General features: G+C 32.4%; 1 protein-coding gene and 1 long non-coding RNA gene across 4 annotated transcripts in view; one reads left to right on the top strand and one right to left on the bottom strand.

Annotated features, from left to right (window-relative positions):
- Positions 1-18,179, bottom strand: part of LOC119642044 — a 164,654-nt gene that overhangs the window by 6,213 nt on the left and 140,262 nt on the right. The window lies entirely within an intron of this gene.
- Positions 1-18,179, top strand: part of LOC119642038 (cadherin-99C) — a 164,799-nt gene that overhangs the window by 61,709 nt on the left and 84,911 nt on the right. Inside the window, exons 2-3 of one of the 3 annotated variants that reach the window (XM_038040999.1) lie at positions 9,576-9,585; positions 16,312-16,319. The exons of 1 other annotated variant lie outside the window; for it this stretch is intronic. Coding sequence is in view for 1 of the 2 variants with exons in the window: in XM_038040997.1 (XP_037896925.1) it covers positions 12,116-12,206 (91 nt within the window). In the remaining variant the exon portion in view is untranslated. Of the gene's footprint in view, positions 1-9,575; positions 9,586-11,938; positions 12,207-16,311; positions 16,320-18,179 lie in introns of those variants that run through there. One more of the 3 variants, XM_038040997.1, reaches the window with a different exon arrangement.

Here is an 18,179-nt window from a genome sequence, read left to right as displayed (position 1 = left end):
ATATGTGACGGTCACAGTATGATTCCCGAATTACGTCCGTTTGCCGAAGTTTGGGCCCAATAATAATTTATTTCACCAATAAAATTCGGCATTAACGACATTTCTTCATTAAAATAAAGCCTGAACAACATCAAAAAAAAAAAAAAAAAAAAAAATACACAAAGTCATAAATTTTCATATATTCTGCTTAGGTGTTGGGTATCTATGATTCTTCTTAAAGGAAACATAAATCTCGCTTACGTAGTTTTTTTTTTTTTTTTTTTCTTTTTTTAAATAAATTTATGAAATCTTTTTCCACATATAACTGTCCAGCATCAATATATGTGGACACGTGCAAAAATTTATTTAACTTTTTACACTAATATGAAATTGTATTTTTGTTATTGTTGTTGTTGTTGTCCATTTCTGCAAAATAAATGGAAATTTTAAGGTTTTACCAGAAATTAAACATTATAATTACCTGCCAAAACTAGTAAAACCATTGGGTCATTCATTCATTCATTCATTCATTTCGCATATGCATTATATCATATCAATAAGCAACACCTATCCTTTATGCCATGCTCCGTTGCTTAACTATTGATTATTTTTCAACCATACAAAGAAAATTCAAAATTTTATGCATATCATCACTTGTCATTTTTTTTTTTTTTTTTGTTTTTCAAAAGTACATACAACAAATGTTCAATATGTACCAATACAACAAATGTAATAGAAGCTTTCCTTAACAGCCAGGCAGGCAGGCAGTCAGGCAGTCAGGCAGGCAAGCAGTCAGCCAACCAGTCAGCGAACCAGTGAGGCAGTCAGTTAGTGCAGCCAGCCTTTAACGCTATTTTTCTCAAATTCTTTGCAAAACATTTCTAAAATTTTCTGCTTCTTATACGCCTTCGTCTTCGTCTTTAATGTCGTTTGTCTATTATTGCATGTCGTTAGCCATAAATTACCTGTTTGTTGGTTAAAAATACAGGTCATTAGGTGAACGTTTGTAACGTCTTTTTGCTATCCTAAGTGACATCATGTGTCAGTAGAGTGTGTCAGCACTCCGACTAATAAACTTTCAGACATGTGTATGCATATGTGCTTATAAATATATATATATATATATATATATATATATAAAATGTGTAAGCAAACGAAACGTGAACATAGGCTTACAATTTATACCACCATCCATATACATAACTATGATTATGCGAATCAACATATTTATTTAAAAGTGTCAGAGTTTTTCATGTGCACCTCATGAGCAACTCTTTCTTCCCGCATACGCTTCGCACAAGTTGTATGTAAACTTCATTTAATTCCTCTTTCATTGTCTATTGAAAAGTTGTCGGTTCTGTTTAGTTTCGGTTGTCGAATATTTTCCTTAAAGCAATTCACAATCAAAAGATAAAAAAACAAAAAAAACAAAAATAGTGACAATCACTTTTCTAAATTATCTTGTCATTCCTTTTGAATATTATTTGAGTTTCATGCGATTTTTTCACCTTAATGAGGTGAAACTACTACCTAGAGAGAGGCGCATTATTATCATATAAATTTCACATATATATATATATATATGATCTCAGCAATGATTTTCCTCATTATTAGATTAAAATACAAAAGTTGACAACTTTTATTGGTAACGATCTTCTAATTAGATGCTATTAGATATTCGCCTAAGCTGAGATACAGTTTTGCTTTGCTAATAAAGCTGAACACGCGGTTTGCATGCTCAACCTGTTTGTGTGAAGATGCGTTGTGCTTTAAATTAATATTTCCTAGAAAGTGGCCAGACGTTTCATGTATATCATCAAGCTCCTTCACAATCCGCCCAAGGAAAGTCCACTAAATTTGCGAGCCCTATAGTGGCCTGGAAGGATTGGCTAAGGAGCTCAAATTACATAATTGTAGAGAAGATTATCAAAGCACAGTAAAGTTAATAGTTTTCAGTTTCAAAGTAGAGTGAACTCAAGTCCAAGTGTTAAAACTATGACACCGTATATCGAAGAATATCAACCAGGAAAGCAAGCAGCAAAGGGAAAGCAAACAATATACACTAAAAAAGCAAAAATAAGTCTATGTAGCCATTATATAGTTACTTATAAGGTATGGTTTAGCGCACTTTGCTTTCCGAAACGCAAAAACAAGCTTAAACAAGTAAGACAGTTATACTCGGCGGGGCTCGAAACATCATTTTCAAAACCAGCATGCGTGCAAAAGCTTCCCATGTTTCTGCCAAATTGACAGATAATTTCGGAAAGCCATTCTGAATCGGTCGGTTAAGTAAAAGATTTTTTTATCTCACGTCCTTCTGGGTACTGCATACATGCGCACAAACTTAATATCATCCGGATGAATAGCCGAGCAAATAACAGATAACGCAACTGTCTAGGCAGTGGTCGCGGCTTCATATCTTAACTGCGGTGAAGTTTACCTTGGTCGTTTAGTCATTAAAGCCACAGCACCCACGCATTTACTAGGTTTCAGCTGCTTCCTTTTTCCCTTCTCTTTCATCCCTTTTTTGGACCCTTAGTGTTTTGTCATTTAATAAAAAAAACCAGGTAAGAAAGCTTTATCCGACGGGGGCTGTATGTCACATACCCGCCGCTATGCTTTTCGCATTCTACTCTCTCCAAATTCTTTTAATTTAATACCCATATCGCTGGTATTATTAAGAAAAAACGAATCCACCACGTCTCGGCGTTTACCATGTTCACTTCAAAATTAATTAATTTGTATGCAGATAAGATATCTTCACTTGAGGTTTATAAAAACTAGTAGTAGGTTTGTAAAGTGAATGTGCAAAATTACAGCATTGTAACTTTTATAATTTCTCAGTGACGACGAAACACCCATAAATTTTTGGTAAAAAAAAACGGACGTTCCGTGCGAAAACTTCCAATGTTTCTAACAATTATTTTTGCAGAGAGTTGAGGTGCCTACAACAAACACCACAGAGACAGACAGACGGACAGACATGGCTTAATCAATTCAGAATTTCACGATGATCAAGAGTATGTATACTTTATAGGGTGTCTGAAGCTTCCTTTTGTATGTTACAAACATTATGACAACAAAGCAGAGTACAAAAGTATGCCCCCATCCTTCAGTGATGATGGGCATAAAAATCACAACTTTTTTTATTGATAAAAACATGACGGAAAAGAGGAAAGCACAGAATTTCAAACGTTTACTCTTCCTGGCTAATGTAGGTGTTGCTTACACTATTATATGGGAGTGCAATCTATTAATGTTTTTGTTTTTATTGATTTTCGGCTACTTTGGAAGCTGTAAGCTTACGATACTTGGCTTATATATTGCACGTTTATGTCATAAATACTTGAATGAAACACAAAGCGCATTATTTCAAAATGGTATAAAAATAATTCACATACATAAAAATCTTATTGCATATATAACAAAAAAAAAAAAAAAAAAAAAAATTACATTCATTTTGGGTCAAATATTTCAATACCGATGACTAGTCTCCTTTTTCTTTTTTTTCTTTGTAAGAGCAAAGATCCATTAAGTCAATCGCTAATGGATGGCTTATATTGAATGATATTTTGACATGATTTAAAAAAATATACATATAATCTTTGATTACGTTACACACGATTTACCTCATTTTCAAAATTTCTAGAGACAACGTATGTACAGGTAATTTAGCTTAAGGCTTTGAACTGAACTATATACTCTTTTGAAGCCATAGAGAAGAAGAGAGAAATGTTTTCGTTTTTGTCTTAATTTTGATCGGTCCGTAAATAACACATAACTCAATAGGATCGTAGTATGGTATATAAATGTCGCTGATGAATCCATATCATTCTTAGCTAGTGGCAGGCTTCAAATGAAATGTGTCACGCTTCTATAGCATTTCGACCACTAGTTCACAAGCAGCTCACAGTGGCGTTAGTGACGTTACTTTCGTTACTTCGTAAAACAATTGAAAAATATCGTGTGTGGCGTCACTCAAACGATAAAAAAAAGTTATTACTATCTAAAAATCGTATGGGCGCATCAAGGGTCATCCAATCATCCTACATCTGTATATCATCCTATAAACTTATTCAGCGATTTGTTAGATTCAAATGTTTGCCGAAGGGTTACGAATGCACTTTAAACACCATTTTGAGAGAATATGTATTCCTTTCACTATACCAAGGCTTTGCAAGCATTTCACAAGCCTAACCTACCCTTAGTAATGATTATTGCTTGTTAATGACGCGTTATACGTTTATGAGGAAATCAAAGAAGAAAACGAAAAGTACGAAATGAGAAGCGCGCGCACACACACACACACACACACACACACACGCCATGGGAAAATGCTCAATTTTTTCGTTTTTGTACACTCGCATTAATGGATTAAAAATTTGATGTCTTTTAAAGTACAACTATAGGTTCCAGAAGAGAGAAATAAAAAAAAAAAAACAAAACAAAACAAGAAAAAAAAACATAAAAAGAATTCACACAGCGTTAGATAAACATGAATATCTTCTTCATTTCGTGTTCAATTATACGTGTAATATATACGACATTTAAACTCGTCAATAGGTTAAAGTTCAACTGATTTTTGCTTTAACAATAAAGACACATTTTATGAGACTAAATAGAAGATGAAGATGAAGAAACCGCAAAAAAAAGCAAAAAAAAAAAAAAAAACAAAATGAAAAAAAAATGAAAAAAAATTTTTTTATTATATTTCATGCAACATTTGTATTGTAATGTCAAACGTTAATGCCAGTAGGCATTATTTATTTTTTTGCGAAGAAAAAACACAAAAAAAAACCAAAAACAAAAACAATATCTGAATATTACTAAACAACTAACAATAGAAATATTGAACAAAGCTTTTCTTTTTTCGCTTCAATTCTGTAGTGCATTGATTAAGCTTAACACAGGTGCAGCAGTTAATGTGTTAATGTATGTGTTAAACTGTTTTCTTTAGCAATAACTTTAAGTATCATGAATAGAATAATTGTTATTGTGTGTTCTGGCGACAATATCAATAATGCTTTAACGTCTGTCCGATTGTCTACATTTGAGAGGTCGTGTATGTTCGACTAACTGAATTCAAATGTTATTTATTTATTGTATACCTTTTTTTTTTTTATTGTTTATATTTATTATTATTATTATTATTACTATTATAATAAGCACTACACTACATATAAGAATTGTTAGAGTAATCGTTGTGGTAGTTGCAAATGAATTTTGAATTCTTTACTTAGCATACACACACACACACACACACACACACACATACACATACACATACACACACACATATACACAAGCATTTTGCATAATATTCTAGTAAGTTTATACTTCATTGTAAACATAAATTAGTCGATTATTTATGTTTTTGCATTTATGTGTACAAGTACTTAAAGAAAAAAAACAAAACAAAACAAAACAAAACAGCGGCCTGCAAAACCTGCACTCCTCACACTTACCTATGCATAGATTTGCATACTTTGTGTGACTATATATATAGTTATTACTTTTACCATTTGTTTTCTTTTTTTTTTTTCTTCTTTTTCTTCTTTTTTTTTTTTTTTTTTTTTTTTTAAAATAACAAATCGTGATTCTTATGCAGCTAACGCGTGTTATATGTCTTGAAGGTTTTTTCAGACCATTTTTCATATGAAATTTAACAAGCGCTTTCAAATAGAAACAACTAACACTATTAGAAATAATGAATAACTTGGAAAGTATTAAGCCTAGCCTAACGAAAATTACGTAAATATACTTAAGGTTAGCACTTTCAAGTAAAACTTTTAATAAAAAAAATATAAAAAAAAAAAAATTTAAATTTTATTTCTCCATAGGCACAATACTTTTTAGACCATACATATACTCATACTTACATCCATACGTAAATACATATATACATACATACATATTGAATCGTACGTATATAGGAAAAGGCATGAATTTTTTTTTTTTTTTTTTTTTGTTCTTTTAGTTTCTCTTTAAACAGGTCAAGTAAAACATTCTGAAAAATGTGTTTAGTTCAGCAAGAAGCCAAAGTATCATTCAGTGCCGCTATGTGTAATGCATTTAACATTCGAAATTTTATGCTTACATTATATTATAAGTAATCATATGGAAAAGAAATATATATATATATATATATAATTTTTTTTTTTTTTTTCATTAAATTATTTAAAAATTATGCAGAATTCTTCACAGCTTACGAGCAAATACTTGGAAATGTTAATAATTCTTTTGCAAAATTTATTAACACAATTACAAACACCTGTAGAATATATTTACGCATAGACGGCATAGAACATTCATAAAAATAAACTAAATTATCTTTAAGAAGAAAATTATTTATGATTTTTCTTTAAAAATTAATTTTTTTGATGTCAGTCTTTCACTGGCTGCATGTTTTCTGCACTAATCTTGTTGTTGCCCTTTGCTGTTCACGATTTTTAAATGCAAATAACTTAATTAACTACCTTGGCCATCACTTCTTGTCTTCTGCTTGCCCGTCTCCTAGAAATCGTTATGTCTTATGATTAAGACATCATAATTGTTTCTGTGAGTGTATGTGTTTTGTTCAGTTCTCAGGCATATAATTAATTGACATAAAAATGAGCTTTAATTGGACTTTACTTCGCAAAAAAAAAAAAAAGAGGAAAAAAAATTCTTCTCTTTTTTTTTTTTCTTAATTCAATCGTATAAGAAGACCCCATAAAGATTACTATATGAATAGTATTTATGAAGTTCTTGTGAAACACACCGAATAAAGTCTCTCTTCTTTAATCTCTTGCTTATTGCTTATTGTCCCATAAATTTATGTGATGGGGCAAACGAACGAATATGTAAAGACGACTCATAGGTTCACTTTTCAATGCTCACATTTCCGAGAATAAACAAATTGATTTGCGCTTGCATTTAAAATGAGACAGAAAAAACCTTGAAAGTTATGTAATATAAGATAAATACGGAATGTCTCAAGGTGATCTAAAATTCATCAATTATAGTATTTGGCAACGTGACATGATTTCGAAAACTTTTACCACCTAGGGATAATAGAAAGAGAGTAGTGGAGAGGGTAGAGAGATAGTAGAATAGAAGGGAAGAACGTATGATATCAAAAAGATTAAACAATTTCTTGTCAATGCAATCCAAGAGAGGGTAAAGAGATAGTAGAAGAGAGCCGAAGGACGTATGACGACAAAAAGATTAAACAATTTCTTGTCAATGCAATCATAGAGAGGGTAGAGAGATAGTAAATGAGAATGGAAGGACATATGATATCAAAAAAATTAAACAATTTCTCGTCAATGCAATCATAGAGAGGGTAGAGAGATAGTAAAAGAGAATGGAAGGACATATGATATCAGAAAGATTAAACAATTTCCCGTCAATGCAATCATAGAGAGGGTAGAGAGATAGTAGAAGAGAGCCGAAGGACATATGACGACAAAAAGATTAAACAATTTCCCGTCAATGCAATCATAGAGAGGGTAGAGAGATAGTAAAAGAGAATGGAAGGACATATGATATCAAAAAGATTAAACAATTTCTTGTCAATGCAATCAAATATTAATCTCGCATCCCCTTGACATGGTAATACCGTGAAAGTTCCTCCTTTCAAAGCATTTTAAAAAGGAGTTTGATAATCTTAGCTCGTTTGATGAAACGACTTCATATATTTTTTCCGCCCAAAATTAGTTATATGAGCGAAAGGACCTTGAAATGAAGTGGGTTTGCCGTTGATTGCCGTTACAATACAAACGTTACTGCTGTTCAATCGCAAATTATGCTATATGGAGGCACAAGAACGGTTTTTTGCTTGTAAAATAAAAATAATAATAATACCGTGGGTCTATATGCCCACGGATTAAGTTAGAAAGACATCTTTTGTTTTGTAAACAAATTCCGTCAAAATACTTTCCCTTAAGTGTGGCATAATCAGTTAGGTCTATGCTTCCTTTTAACCTATTGATGATTGTTTTACAGGAACGTGTAGAACACAGACTTTTGACCGAATCATGCTTTTCACATTCACAAACGACTAATAGGCGCTAGAGATGAGATCAGCAGAATACGGGGGATGGGCCAGCAATTCATACTTGAATTCATGTAATTTTGCCGTTGGGCCTATCACGTTGACGTTTCTTGGATTTGCCTATGGAATTACCGCAGAAAAAACATTATTTTATTCAATATTTCCTTGTTCACGTTTTACAATATTCAATCTGTCTTTTGTTTCCCATCTATTTGTACTAGCGTTGATAGCTAGTAAGATTTTTTTAATATACCGAATAATTAATGCTGCTATGCGTGATCACAGCGTTATCGATTTTAAAGAACTTATCTAACAGAATAAGTGTTTATTCGCCACACCCACTTTGATGCGCTACTCATCATCTTTCGATTTATTTTCAATAATAATTTTCAGAACTTTTTCGGTTCTTTCTGGAGTAATTAACTCTCTTCAACATCCACTACGATCAGCATAATCGGTGCCCGTTTGACGAAAATACATTCTATGCCAGTCCCGGGAATTATTCACCGACATTGCAAAACTTTATCCATCCAAATCGCAAATTTTTCACATCTTCTCACAATTTCTGACAAATTTTCATACATTAATGATATATAGGTCCCCCCACCAACAAAAAAAGCAACCGCCATATTTCGTTACGGATGTTCATCTGTCTTTTTCTTTCCTACTAACTTTATAGTTCGCTATTTAAGAAGTTCTTTGTGAGCGCAAAATTTGAAGGTTTTCTTGTTTTTTAAGCCTGACATTAATGTCACACTTTTTCTTCAACTTGTGACCATAAACAAGAAACACGCTGACTAGCAACATTTTAAACATCATCTTCGTGATGGTATTGCATTGTAACGTGTGCGAAAGATAAAATAAGAAGGCGAAGCTTCCTTGTCTCCTCAGTGTACTAAACGAAAAGTATTAGCGATCTTCTGTACATCATCTTCACTGCATCGTCATTTTCGTCGTTTTTTCTTCTTCTTCTCCTTCTTCTTCTTCTGTTTCTTCTTTTTAGTTTTAATCAAATTGCATAGCATTGTTCAAAAAAAAAGAGTTGCAGCGTTTTCTCTTAAGGTCGATAGGAATTTTTTTTTATAGAAAATGTCCGTCCTTGCAGTAGTTATTGATTAAATTGCAATAAAATGTATATTCGTTGTGGTGAGTAAAAAAACTGAATTGTTCAAGTTCATAATGATCTGTTCGCTTTTTAATTCTCATTTTTTATTGCGCGCGAGATAATTTTATGAACTTATCGTGGGAGGTTTTTTGCAAAAGAAACGAAAGAACAGCTGAAAAATAATCGCATGCAGCTTATTAAAGCTTGTAAAAAAATCGTGGAAAATTTTTCAAACTTTTTCTTTGTATGTAAGTGATCGAAGTACAGGTTCAATATGCTCTATGATTAAATCTAATTATAAGGTAAAATATTCGGAAAAAAGATCATGTAGTTAAAAGTGTAGAAGACGCACAGCCGGCATCGCTACGTACGAAAAACACAGACTAACGAAATATATCGATAAATCTAATCCGAAGCTACAGTTACAGCTTACAGAATGGCCGAAGAAAGTGTGAGTAAAATTTCAGAAGACGTTTGCAAATGTTTGCTGCAAGTGTTCTTTAAATATCTGTAATGGATTTCAAAGCATGGGACAAAGCTCATCACGGGTTTGATATACCATTTTAAACTCTGTTTAAAATCAAGCAAGAAAATGTGTACCAGAAATACCAAAGTATCGGTTTTTATCTTACGACAGGGAACGTTTCGGCAGCAGATAGCAGAGAGGGAATTAGCGTAATAATCTCACTCTAATGAAGGTGATATGTAATTAAATCTTCATATGGTCTGGAGTGCTGCAGTCGAACGAACATAGCTACTCAAAGACTCTTATTTGTTCTTTCTTCTTTTTCAATATAAACCATCAGGAGGTGCCCTCTATACATGTAATACGGGGATGATTAAAAAAAAAGTAAAGAAACAGAAAAAGATATAGAGAGTAGGTACGGTCTAAGAATTTAGTAATGGGGATGATAAAGACTAAGCAAAAGAATGCGTTTTCATCGCAACTGCGGTCGATAAAGTTATGAAAGTGACGCCAAAAATTTGCTCAAAAACACATCTTTTGGCCGTCTGCCTTGGAAAGGCATATTTGTTTTGTTACAATGGCAAACGAAACTATTTCGAGCCTTTCTCCGAACATTTTCTGGAAAGAATCCCTCTATGGCTTATGACATTTGTAGGAAATTGCACTTGAAAAAAAACCTGATTTTTCACTAAACTAAAAAACATGGTTCCTTTTGATCCCTAAACTCACTTATATCACTTTATGAAATTTGTGAACAGTGCACTACTCCTCATTTCAATCCCACGATTTTTTTGATAGTTTGCAAGCGGAACGTGTTACCTCTTGAAGTGATTCTAACGGGACAAAAGTGAAGAAATTTTTGAAAACTTGTAAGTAGAAAAATATTCGATAGATTACAACTAACTGTCTTTTTAGTAAAGATTTTTATAGGAAAAAACAAAGAATTTCCTTAAAATTCCCTTCTAAGAAAGGGAAATATATATTTAATGAGCTCGCGAAGCCACATGTATTGAAAGGGGAGGAAGATAATAAATAATAATTCGCGTTAAATAAAAATATCTCTTAACATTTAAGTTTTGTTCCCTATCCTCTAGTTTTCTTGCATAGTTTTCTCTTATAAAGTTTCGTTATTGATATCACGAAGTATTAAATCGCAATAGAGCGAAATAAATTTAACGGAATCGCTTTTTATTTATTTAAAAAATGCAAAAGAAAAGTTTTTAAAATAAATTTTGTGTTGACAACAAAACTGGCTTCTTATCGATATTCATCGATTAATATTTTTAATTTTTTTTTTTTTGCAATATAAGGTAAAGGAGAAAAAAAAGAGTTATACAAAGAGTCCAATCAAAGGGGCGGATGTCCATTTACCACTTTACTGAGTGTACAAATGGTCGTAAAGCGTTATTAAAGTCAGCTATTAATCACTATTACAAATAAGCAAATTGCGATTACACGCAATTGCAGAACAGCAATTGATCTTAGTCGCACATATCGCTAAGGAAAGGAATCTTGTTTGTTGCCTTGCAAATAAATTACATTATTCCCAACACCTCGCCGCTAACTCTATTGGTTCGGTTATGTGTGGTTTCTTCTCTATCTGACAACCACCAATAATATCAAATACTTAACAGTTACAGGCCAAGCGAAGCTTTAGTAATGGTATGTGCATATCTGTGCGTGTGTGTGTATGTGTGTGTGTTTGTGATTAGGTGGCCTCTTTTTCTTTTTTTATAGTTAATCACAAGCGTTTGTGGTAATTTAACCAGTATCTTTGATAACTTAATACCAGGAAGAGAATACGAGTACATCGCGTACATATGTATTGATGTATTGATGTTTATATGCATGCAACAGTTATTGATGTTTTTATTTTTTCCTTCGTTCCGTTCCTTCTTTTTCATTTTTCATTATTAATTTACATTATCGTCTTCGGCTCTAAACAAGATCAAGATCGCTTTACTAACGAAAAGAAGGCAAGAAAATGTATCAAATTAAGGGTTAAAAAAACGTGAAAATTTTGCCAAAACTTTACAATTGAGTCAATATACGGTCAGTCAGTCATAACGACAACAGGGTTTGGTCGAGATTGAGTTTAACACTGAAAAAGAGTAAAAAGCAAAAAACAAAAGTTTCCGTTACGACTACCATTTCAATAATATGCGAATGCTATTTTGAACACTACAGCTGTTCAGAGAGAGTTTGTTAGAGAAGATCATCTATCTATGTAGTAGTTGTAGTAGAATATTGTTCTTCTGTTGTTGTTATTATTATTATTTTTTTTTTTTATTTATTTTTTTTTTTTTTGCTTTTATTTAATATCACAAATTCTTAGCCTATACACTTGGATATCAGTTTTGTTGATGTTACCACTTAAACACCGGTTTGGTTTCGTTTTAGATTGTGACCGTGTGTATCTGTGATTGTATACGAGTCCGGGCAAGTTTTGAGTGTGCGCGCTGTTACTCTATCGTCGTCGTCGTAGATTTTCTAAGTCAACTCTCTTCAGCTTAATGGTAGCCTTGCATTTATGATCCGTTATGTTTATTATTGCATTCTTGGCGTTCACTTTATATTCTTACTCTGCAGTTATAAAGATGACGACAACGACGTCGACGACGGTATGGCATTATTATTATTATGGCTGACTGTCTAATATCTTTGTGCGATTATATATGTATATGGAATTCGTATGCCTGCTTGCCTGCCTGCCTGCCTGGCGATACTTAGTTTTATTTTTTTAATATTTCTTCGACCATTATATTCGTATTATACAGATTTTGAGTTTACGTTACACCAAGTAGTGTTTGATTGAGTTTATGAATTTAGCACATGCGCACATTCATAATAACTTATGAATCCATAGCCGCTATTAGGATGCCTAGTATTTGTGTGCATGTGTGTGTTTGTGTTTGTGTGTATATCAATCATTTATTATGCACCTAATGATATGCCTTCAACATGCATAATTGACTCGCTATGTTTGTATGAGAAAACCAGTATATATATATATATGTATATATATAAAGCCTTGTTTTCCAAACAACGCTTGCTTTAGTTAAGTTAATCTCCCCTTCCCGTCCTTCACATGCCTCTTGCGTTCACCAACTTTTTCGTTCACCTTATTTGTGGCAAATATTACCATTAAATATATATGATATACATACTTATGAATTATTAACCTCTTTTCTTTAAAAAAAAAAAAAAAAAATAAAAGAAAAATAAAAAACCATTTCATTAGTGTATTATATGTTCGCTTCTGTTATATGCCTTCACTAAACATCATCATCATATCGGTTAATAGTGTCTGCTTTCCTGTGATTTTCTTTTTTTATTTCTTTTACAGAAAATTGTTAAAGAAAAATAAAGTTATTTCACTCATTATGCTCACATGATAAGATTAATCAATTCTTAGAAAATTACATATATATATATATATATATCGCTTAAGAGTGTGTGTATGTTATGCTATAATTAAATAACACACATTCAATTTTAACACTTTTGTTATGCTTTTGCTAAAGCAGAAAACAATACACTGTAACCGGCATGTAATTAGTGGGATTTCGTGATGAAATGCATGAGAATTAACTTAAAAGAAATAAAAAAAAAAGAAGAAAATAGTGCAGTTCGCGTCAAGCCTAAGTCATGTGATGTGATATTTGATATTAACAAAAAACTTATTTGCGTGTAATGTTTTCCAAAAGCCGCACTTAACGGTTCTGCTATTCTTAAATATAGAGCTAAAAGAAGAAGAAAAGCATATAAAATATTTACGGTTACACGCTATAGACCTCATAAAGCATATATCAAGGAAATTTACAACGATGACGATTGCTTTATCTATCGCTACATTTTAAAATCATGAAAAAAAAGTGGGCCGGAAAGTGTGAATGGCTTATGAATGTTCATTCTTGGCTATCAAGATTGAAAATAGAAGTGATTTTCTTAAACCTACAATAAGAGATTCCAAATTTTTTACATTTTACAATATAATTGTATATCAGTCTACTGCATATATACGTCTTAAACCATGTTCGGTTATTTATCAGAGTTTCAACGATTCTTATGGCCTTGTATTTCAACACGAAATATCCAGCTTGATGAGAAAGATATATGGAGTTTGCATTGCATTGATTTGAAGCCACTCCTGCTTGCAAAAATTTTCTTGACTTTAGCTATAAGTGCAGTTAAAATTCGGAATTCCAACAAAAAAAAGAGGATTTTTTTAAGAGAAAGTACGCCATTTTGCTTACGTTTATATTTTCAAACCGTGATTACCTTAGACTTATTAGTTAGTCAACTATCACTGCTCTTGTATCCTGTCTTACTCACGCCTTGTCTCACTCTGCATCTCTCTTTCTTTCCCCTACTATCTCTATCTCGCACTCTCTCTCTCTCTCTCTCTCTCTCTCTCTCTTTCTCTCTATCTATCTATCTCTTCCTCTATCTTTTTCTTTCTTTCTCTCTCTCTCTCCCTTTCTTTCTTTCTCTCTCTCTCTCTCCCTTTCTTTCTCTCTTACTACATTTTTCTATCATATTATAGGCTGGAAAAAGTGGGGAAACAAAAAAAGACAGCGAGTATATGCGACCTACAAGGTGTATATCGGCACGTAATTGTTATACGCAGCAAGTACTTAAGTAGTAAGAAGTAAGCAGCAATACTGCTGCGTTCGAAATAATCAAAAATAATCCAAACTTAAGCCGCGAAGAAAAAGTAATGCTTTTAAAGGTATTAACTGTGAGATATGCAGAAATACAAATGCTGCTCTGGTTTTAAGCGAAAATCGAAGCACACTGTATTAGTTATGCAAATCAAACGTTAACGTCTCGTTACCATCACAATTAGAATAAATAGCTCAGAACGGCAGATCTTCTTGAAACGTTCTCCTAATTGGTAATTTATAAATACCAATATATATATATATATGTATATGTCAAGGTATATTTTACTTATATCAGTTTTTTGCTTAAGTCTATCATTTAAATAACAGTAAATTCCTATACTTTCTGCCCAAATTAGATTATCTCTGCTTAAACTATAATGAGCGGTAGAAGGTAATAATATATGATTTGTTGGGTTTGTATTTTGCTTCTTTCAAAAATATGAAGAAATTAATTATTATATAATATTGCATGATAATGAAGATACATAAAAATTGAAAATATCATCCTTTCGCTTTTGGTTTGCACAGTTTTCCAAACCCTAAAGTATATCATAAATTCTCTAAACTATTCTATTAAATAAAAAAACTGTCTGTTTGAAGTAGAGAAAAAAAAAAAAAAACACAGTTTTTAGAATACTTTATTACGTGAGTGTTTAGTAAAAACCAAAAACAAAACAAAACAAAAAAAAAAAAGTAGAAGGAGAAGGAGAAGGAAATAACAGCAACATCAACTTGTAAGACATTTAACCTTTTACACAAGCAGCAGCTATAGCAACAACCAATGCAGGTATGCAATAATTTACAGAAGCAATCAGAAACTAACTACCAACAGCAATCCATTCACTAAAGTTGCTTTTAAGATTCCAACAGCAACAATATAACAACAATAACCGAATAATAAAAACACTTAACAATTGCTAAAACTCATACATACATACTTCGTTGGCATCTTCAGTTCGGCTCAGTTCAATTCATCTGCAATAGCGTTCTGTTATAGTAAGCCGTTAAGACAATTTGAAAGTTTTCAAGTTTTATATCAGTCGTTCGGACTGCGGTTTATTTGCCGAGCACCCGAGTCTTTGTAGCGTTAGAGAAAAACGTTCATCTACACATACTCTCACACAAGAGCTGTTAGCTTAGCGGTAGATAGTGTTAGCTACTAGCTGACTATTTAACTGACTGAACGGTCGATCGCTTAGCTCGCTTACCTGGTAGAATAAATGTGCCTGCTTGTGGTGGTTAACTGCAATTATTTCGTATTTGGCCAAAGAGTTAAAAGCAAAAATAAACAGTTAAGTCATTAAATACGGCATTAGTCGAACCTCCGGATACCTAGTCTTTATACGAAAATTAAATTAATTACGAGTTATGTTGAAACTCGTAAAGCAAAGCATGCAACATACTGGCTGGCAATATGAGTAAAAAGGATGTGATAAAGTAAATACACAAAGATCAATTTAAGTTTATTCGCTTCAGTCCATATCGTGTCAACATGATATTCATAACGGGGGCAAATTTTTCGTATATCGATCTATCTTTCCATCTGCCTGCGGGTTTCCGAAACGTTTAAATTCTCCTTAAACTGCAAGGAAAACGAAAGTTTAAAGACCACATTTACAAAAACGGTTTACATCGTTCTTTGGCGAATCGCGCCCCATAAATTCTATTCTTCAGTTAAATATAAATCATCGGTTAACCAATAAGAAAAACTATAGTTATTTCAATACACGTCGAGAGTGAAATAATCCATAAATTCGTGGCGGTCACATGGTCTGAAAAGGTTACGAATGTAATATCGATTTGAATACACCTTTGATAAAAGAATCGATACATGTATATATTAAATATATATGTGGCATCAAGAAAACGGATGTTAGATTATAAAAAAAAATTTTTCCATTTCTTGTCTAATGCTAATAATAACGATAGCACGAAGGGCAAAGCTGCTGTCATAACTAAAGATTTCTTCTTCATTTTTTTTTTTTTTTTAATAGTTTAAACATCCTGTGGAATTACAAACACATAATAGTAAGAAACGAAATGAAAAAAAAAAAAAAATACACAAAAAAAAAAAGCATAGAGACAGGGAGAAAGACCAAAGCATTTGTTTGTGTATTCCATAATAACTGTGTATTTGTTAATGTAATAGTCAGTTAACCGGCAGTCGCCAAGCAACGAAGCAGTGAGGCAGGCAAGCAGCCAGGCAAGTGCATACGCCACATAAACTAAATGTCGAGTCGAACAATTACTGTACATTTTCATTCGTTTCATTGTACACCTGATCTCACTCTCGTGTTACCTTTTAGCGGTATTCTGATGGCGGTCTTTTTAAGATGAAAAGCTATTTAGACTCTAGAGGGAATTTTTCAGGCATTTTCGTTTTCCTTTTTTTTTTTTTTTTTTGTTTTTCTTTATTTTCCAGCGGTTTGCATGTGAATGACATCGTTTTATGTTCTCTTTAAAATTGACTGTAAAACAGTTAAAAATTTCTTCTGTTTTTTTTTTTTTGTTTTCTTTTTGAGAAATGATGGCAGAAAATAAGAGCGTATAACTGTATTATAATAATAGGTAAAGTGGGTGTTTTCATGCACAATGACGGCAAGAGAAAAACAACAAAAAAAAAAAATAAATAAATAAAACGAAATGCTTGTTAGAGTTTATACACGTTTGGCATTTATTTCTTTTGTTATTTCAACTTGAACTTGTTTTGTTTATAGACATTTTCTTAAAGCCGCATTCGAAATAATATGGCAAGCAGGAAAAATATAAAAAATAATATATGGCGGATAGCCGCGGCAATTATTATTAAAAAAAATTTAATGCAACGAGCCGACAGATTGAAAGAGAAACTGACAAACAACCACAAACTGTTGAAAATATAAAGTAATTGATTTGAAAGGAATTTTACTGAAAGGCACATAGTAAACTAATCGCATAACACACGCATGGAAATCAGTTAATCATATATTTTCAACTGGAGGATGTTGAATTTCCTTCTGTTTCCCAGACAGACAGCCGAAAGAATCGCCTCCGCAATCACGTTACTCTTAGGGTATACTCACGGAAACTATTTAAATATACAGAAGCTACAGTAAAAAGCTTAGCATTACTGCGTGACTTTCTAAGTAGATAGTATAGCAGTCAGCCATGTATATGGTTTCGATTAAACTCATCGAGATTTTTAATTGCCTTAGCAGATGGATGTCCATCTGTGTCCCTTCTTAGAATCTTCCAGAGGAAAATTACTTTTTGTGGAGATTTTGGGTTACACTTTAGCTTCATCTCATTATCATCCACGGATTACGCCCGTAATGTTTGACAGCAATTAATTTGTGCAATATTTTGGAATGGATCGAAAGTACATATATAAACAATACATACATAAATAGTACATATATAAATAGTGCTTATATATACATAAAGGCAAGCGATCAATGCGGAAACTGATTCAAAATTGTGTGCAACAGGGCATAGTTGAAGTTGAGAACACACGCGAAGTTTAAAAAAAAATTCTTGAAACCACTTTAACCAATCCTCCCTTTCCTTACGGAACGCTTGAAATCAAACTTTGAAAAAGTGAATACAGAATCCCCGTTTCATTCAGGGTAAGTGCACTTTGTGAGGTCGAGTCTTGCATGATATTCCATAACTAGTCGTTACGTTCTATCTTATGTAGTTATTGGTATATGGGCTATAAAAACTATTCGCGTTGAATGCATGAAATTCTGCTGCAGGTGTAAGAAATTTCTCTGACAGACAACCCATACCATGAACATTAGCACCTGCATAAACATTTATGGCCGAAACAATTCCATAAATTATTAACTTATCCGCTTTTGCAAGTGATCGATATAAGAAAATTTGTTTGTTGGGTTATTTGAAAATTGTATTTTATGTATTTTACTTTTGAAATCCTTTAACAATACC

This window comes from Glossina fuscipes, unplaced genomic scaffold (genome assembly GCF_014805625.2).
Source record: "Glossina fuscipes isolate IAEA_lab_2018 unplaced genomic scaffold, Yale_Gfus_2 204, whole genome shotgun sequence".
NCBI classification, from domain to species: Eukaryota; Metazoa; Arthropoda; class Insecta; order Diptera; family Glossinidae; genus Glossina; species Glossina fuscipes.
The sequence above is the reverse complement of the archived record's forward strand: the minus strand, read 5'-3'. Positions and strand labels throughout refer to the sequence as shown.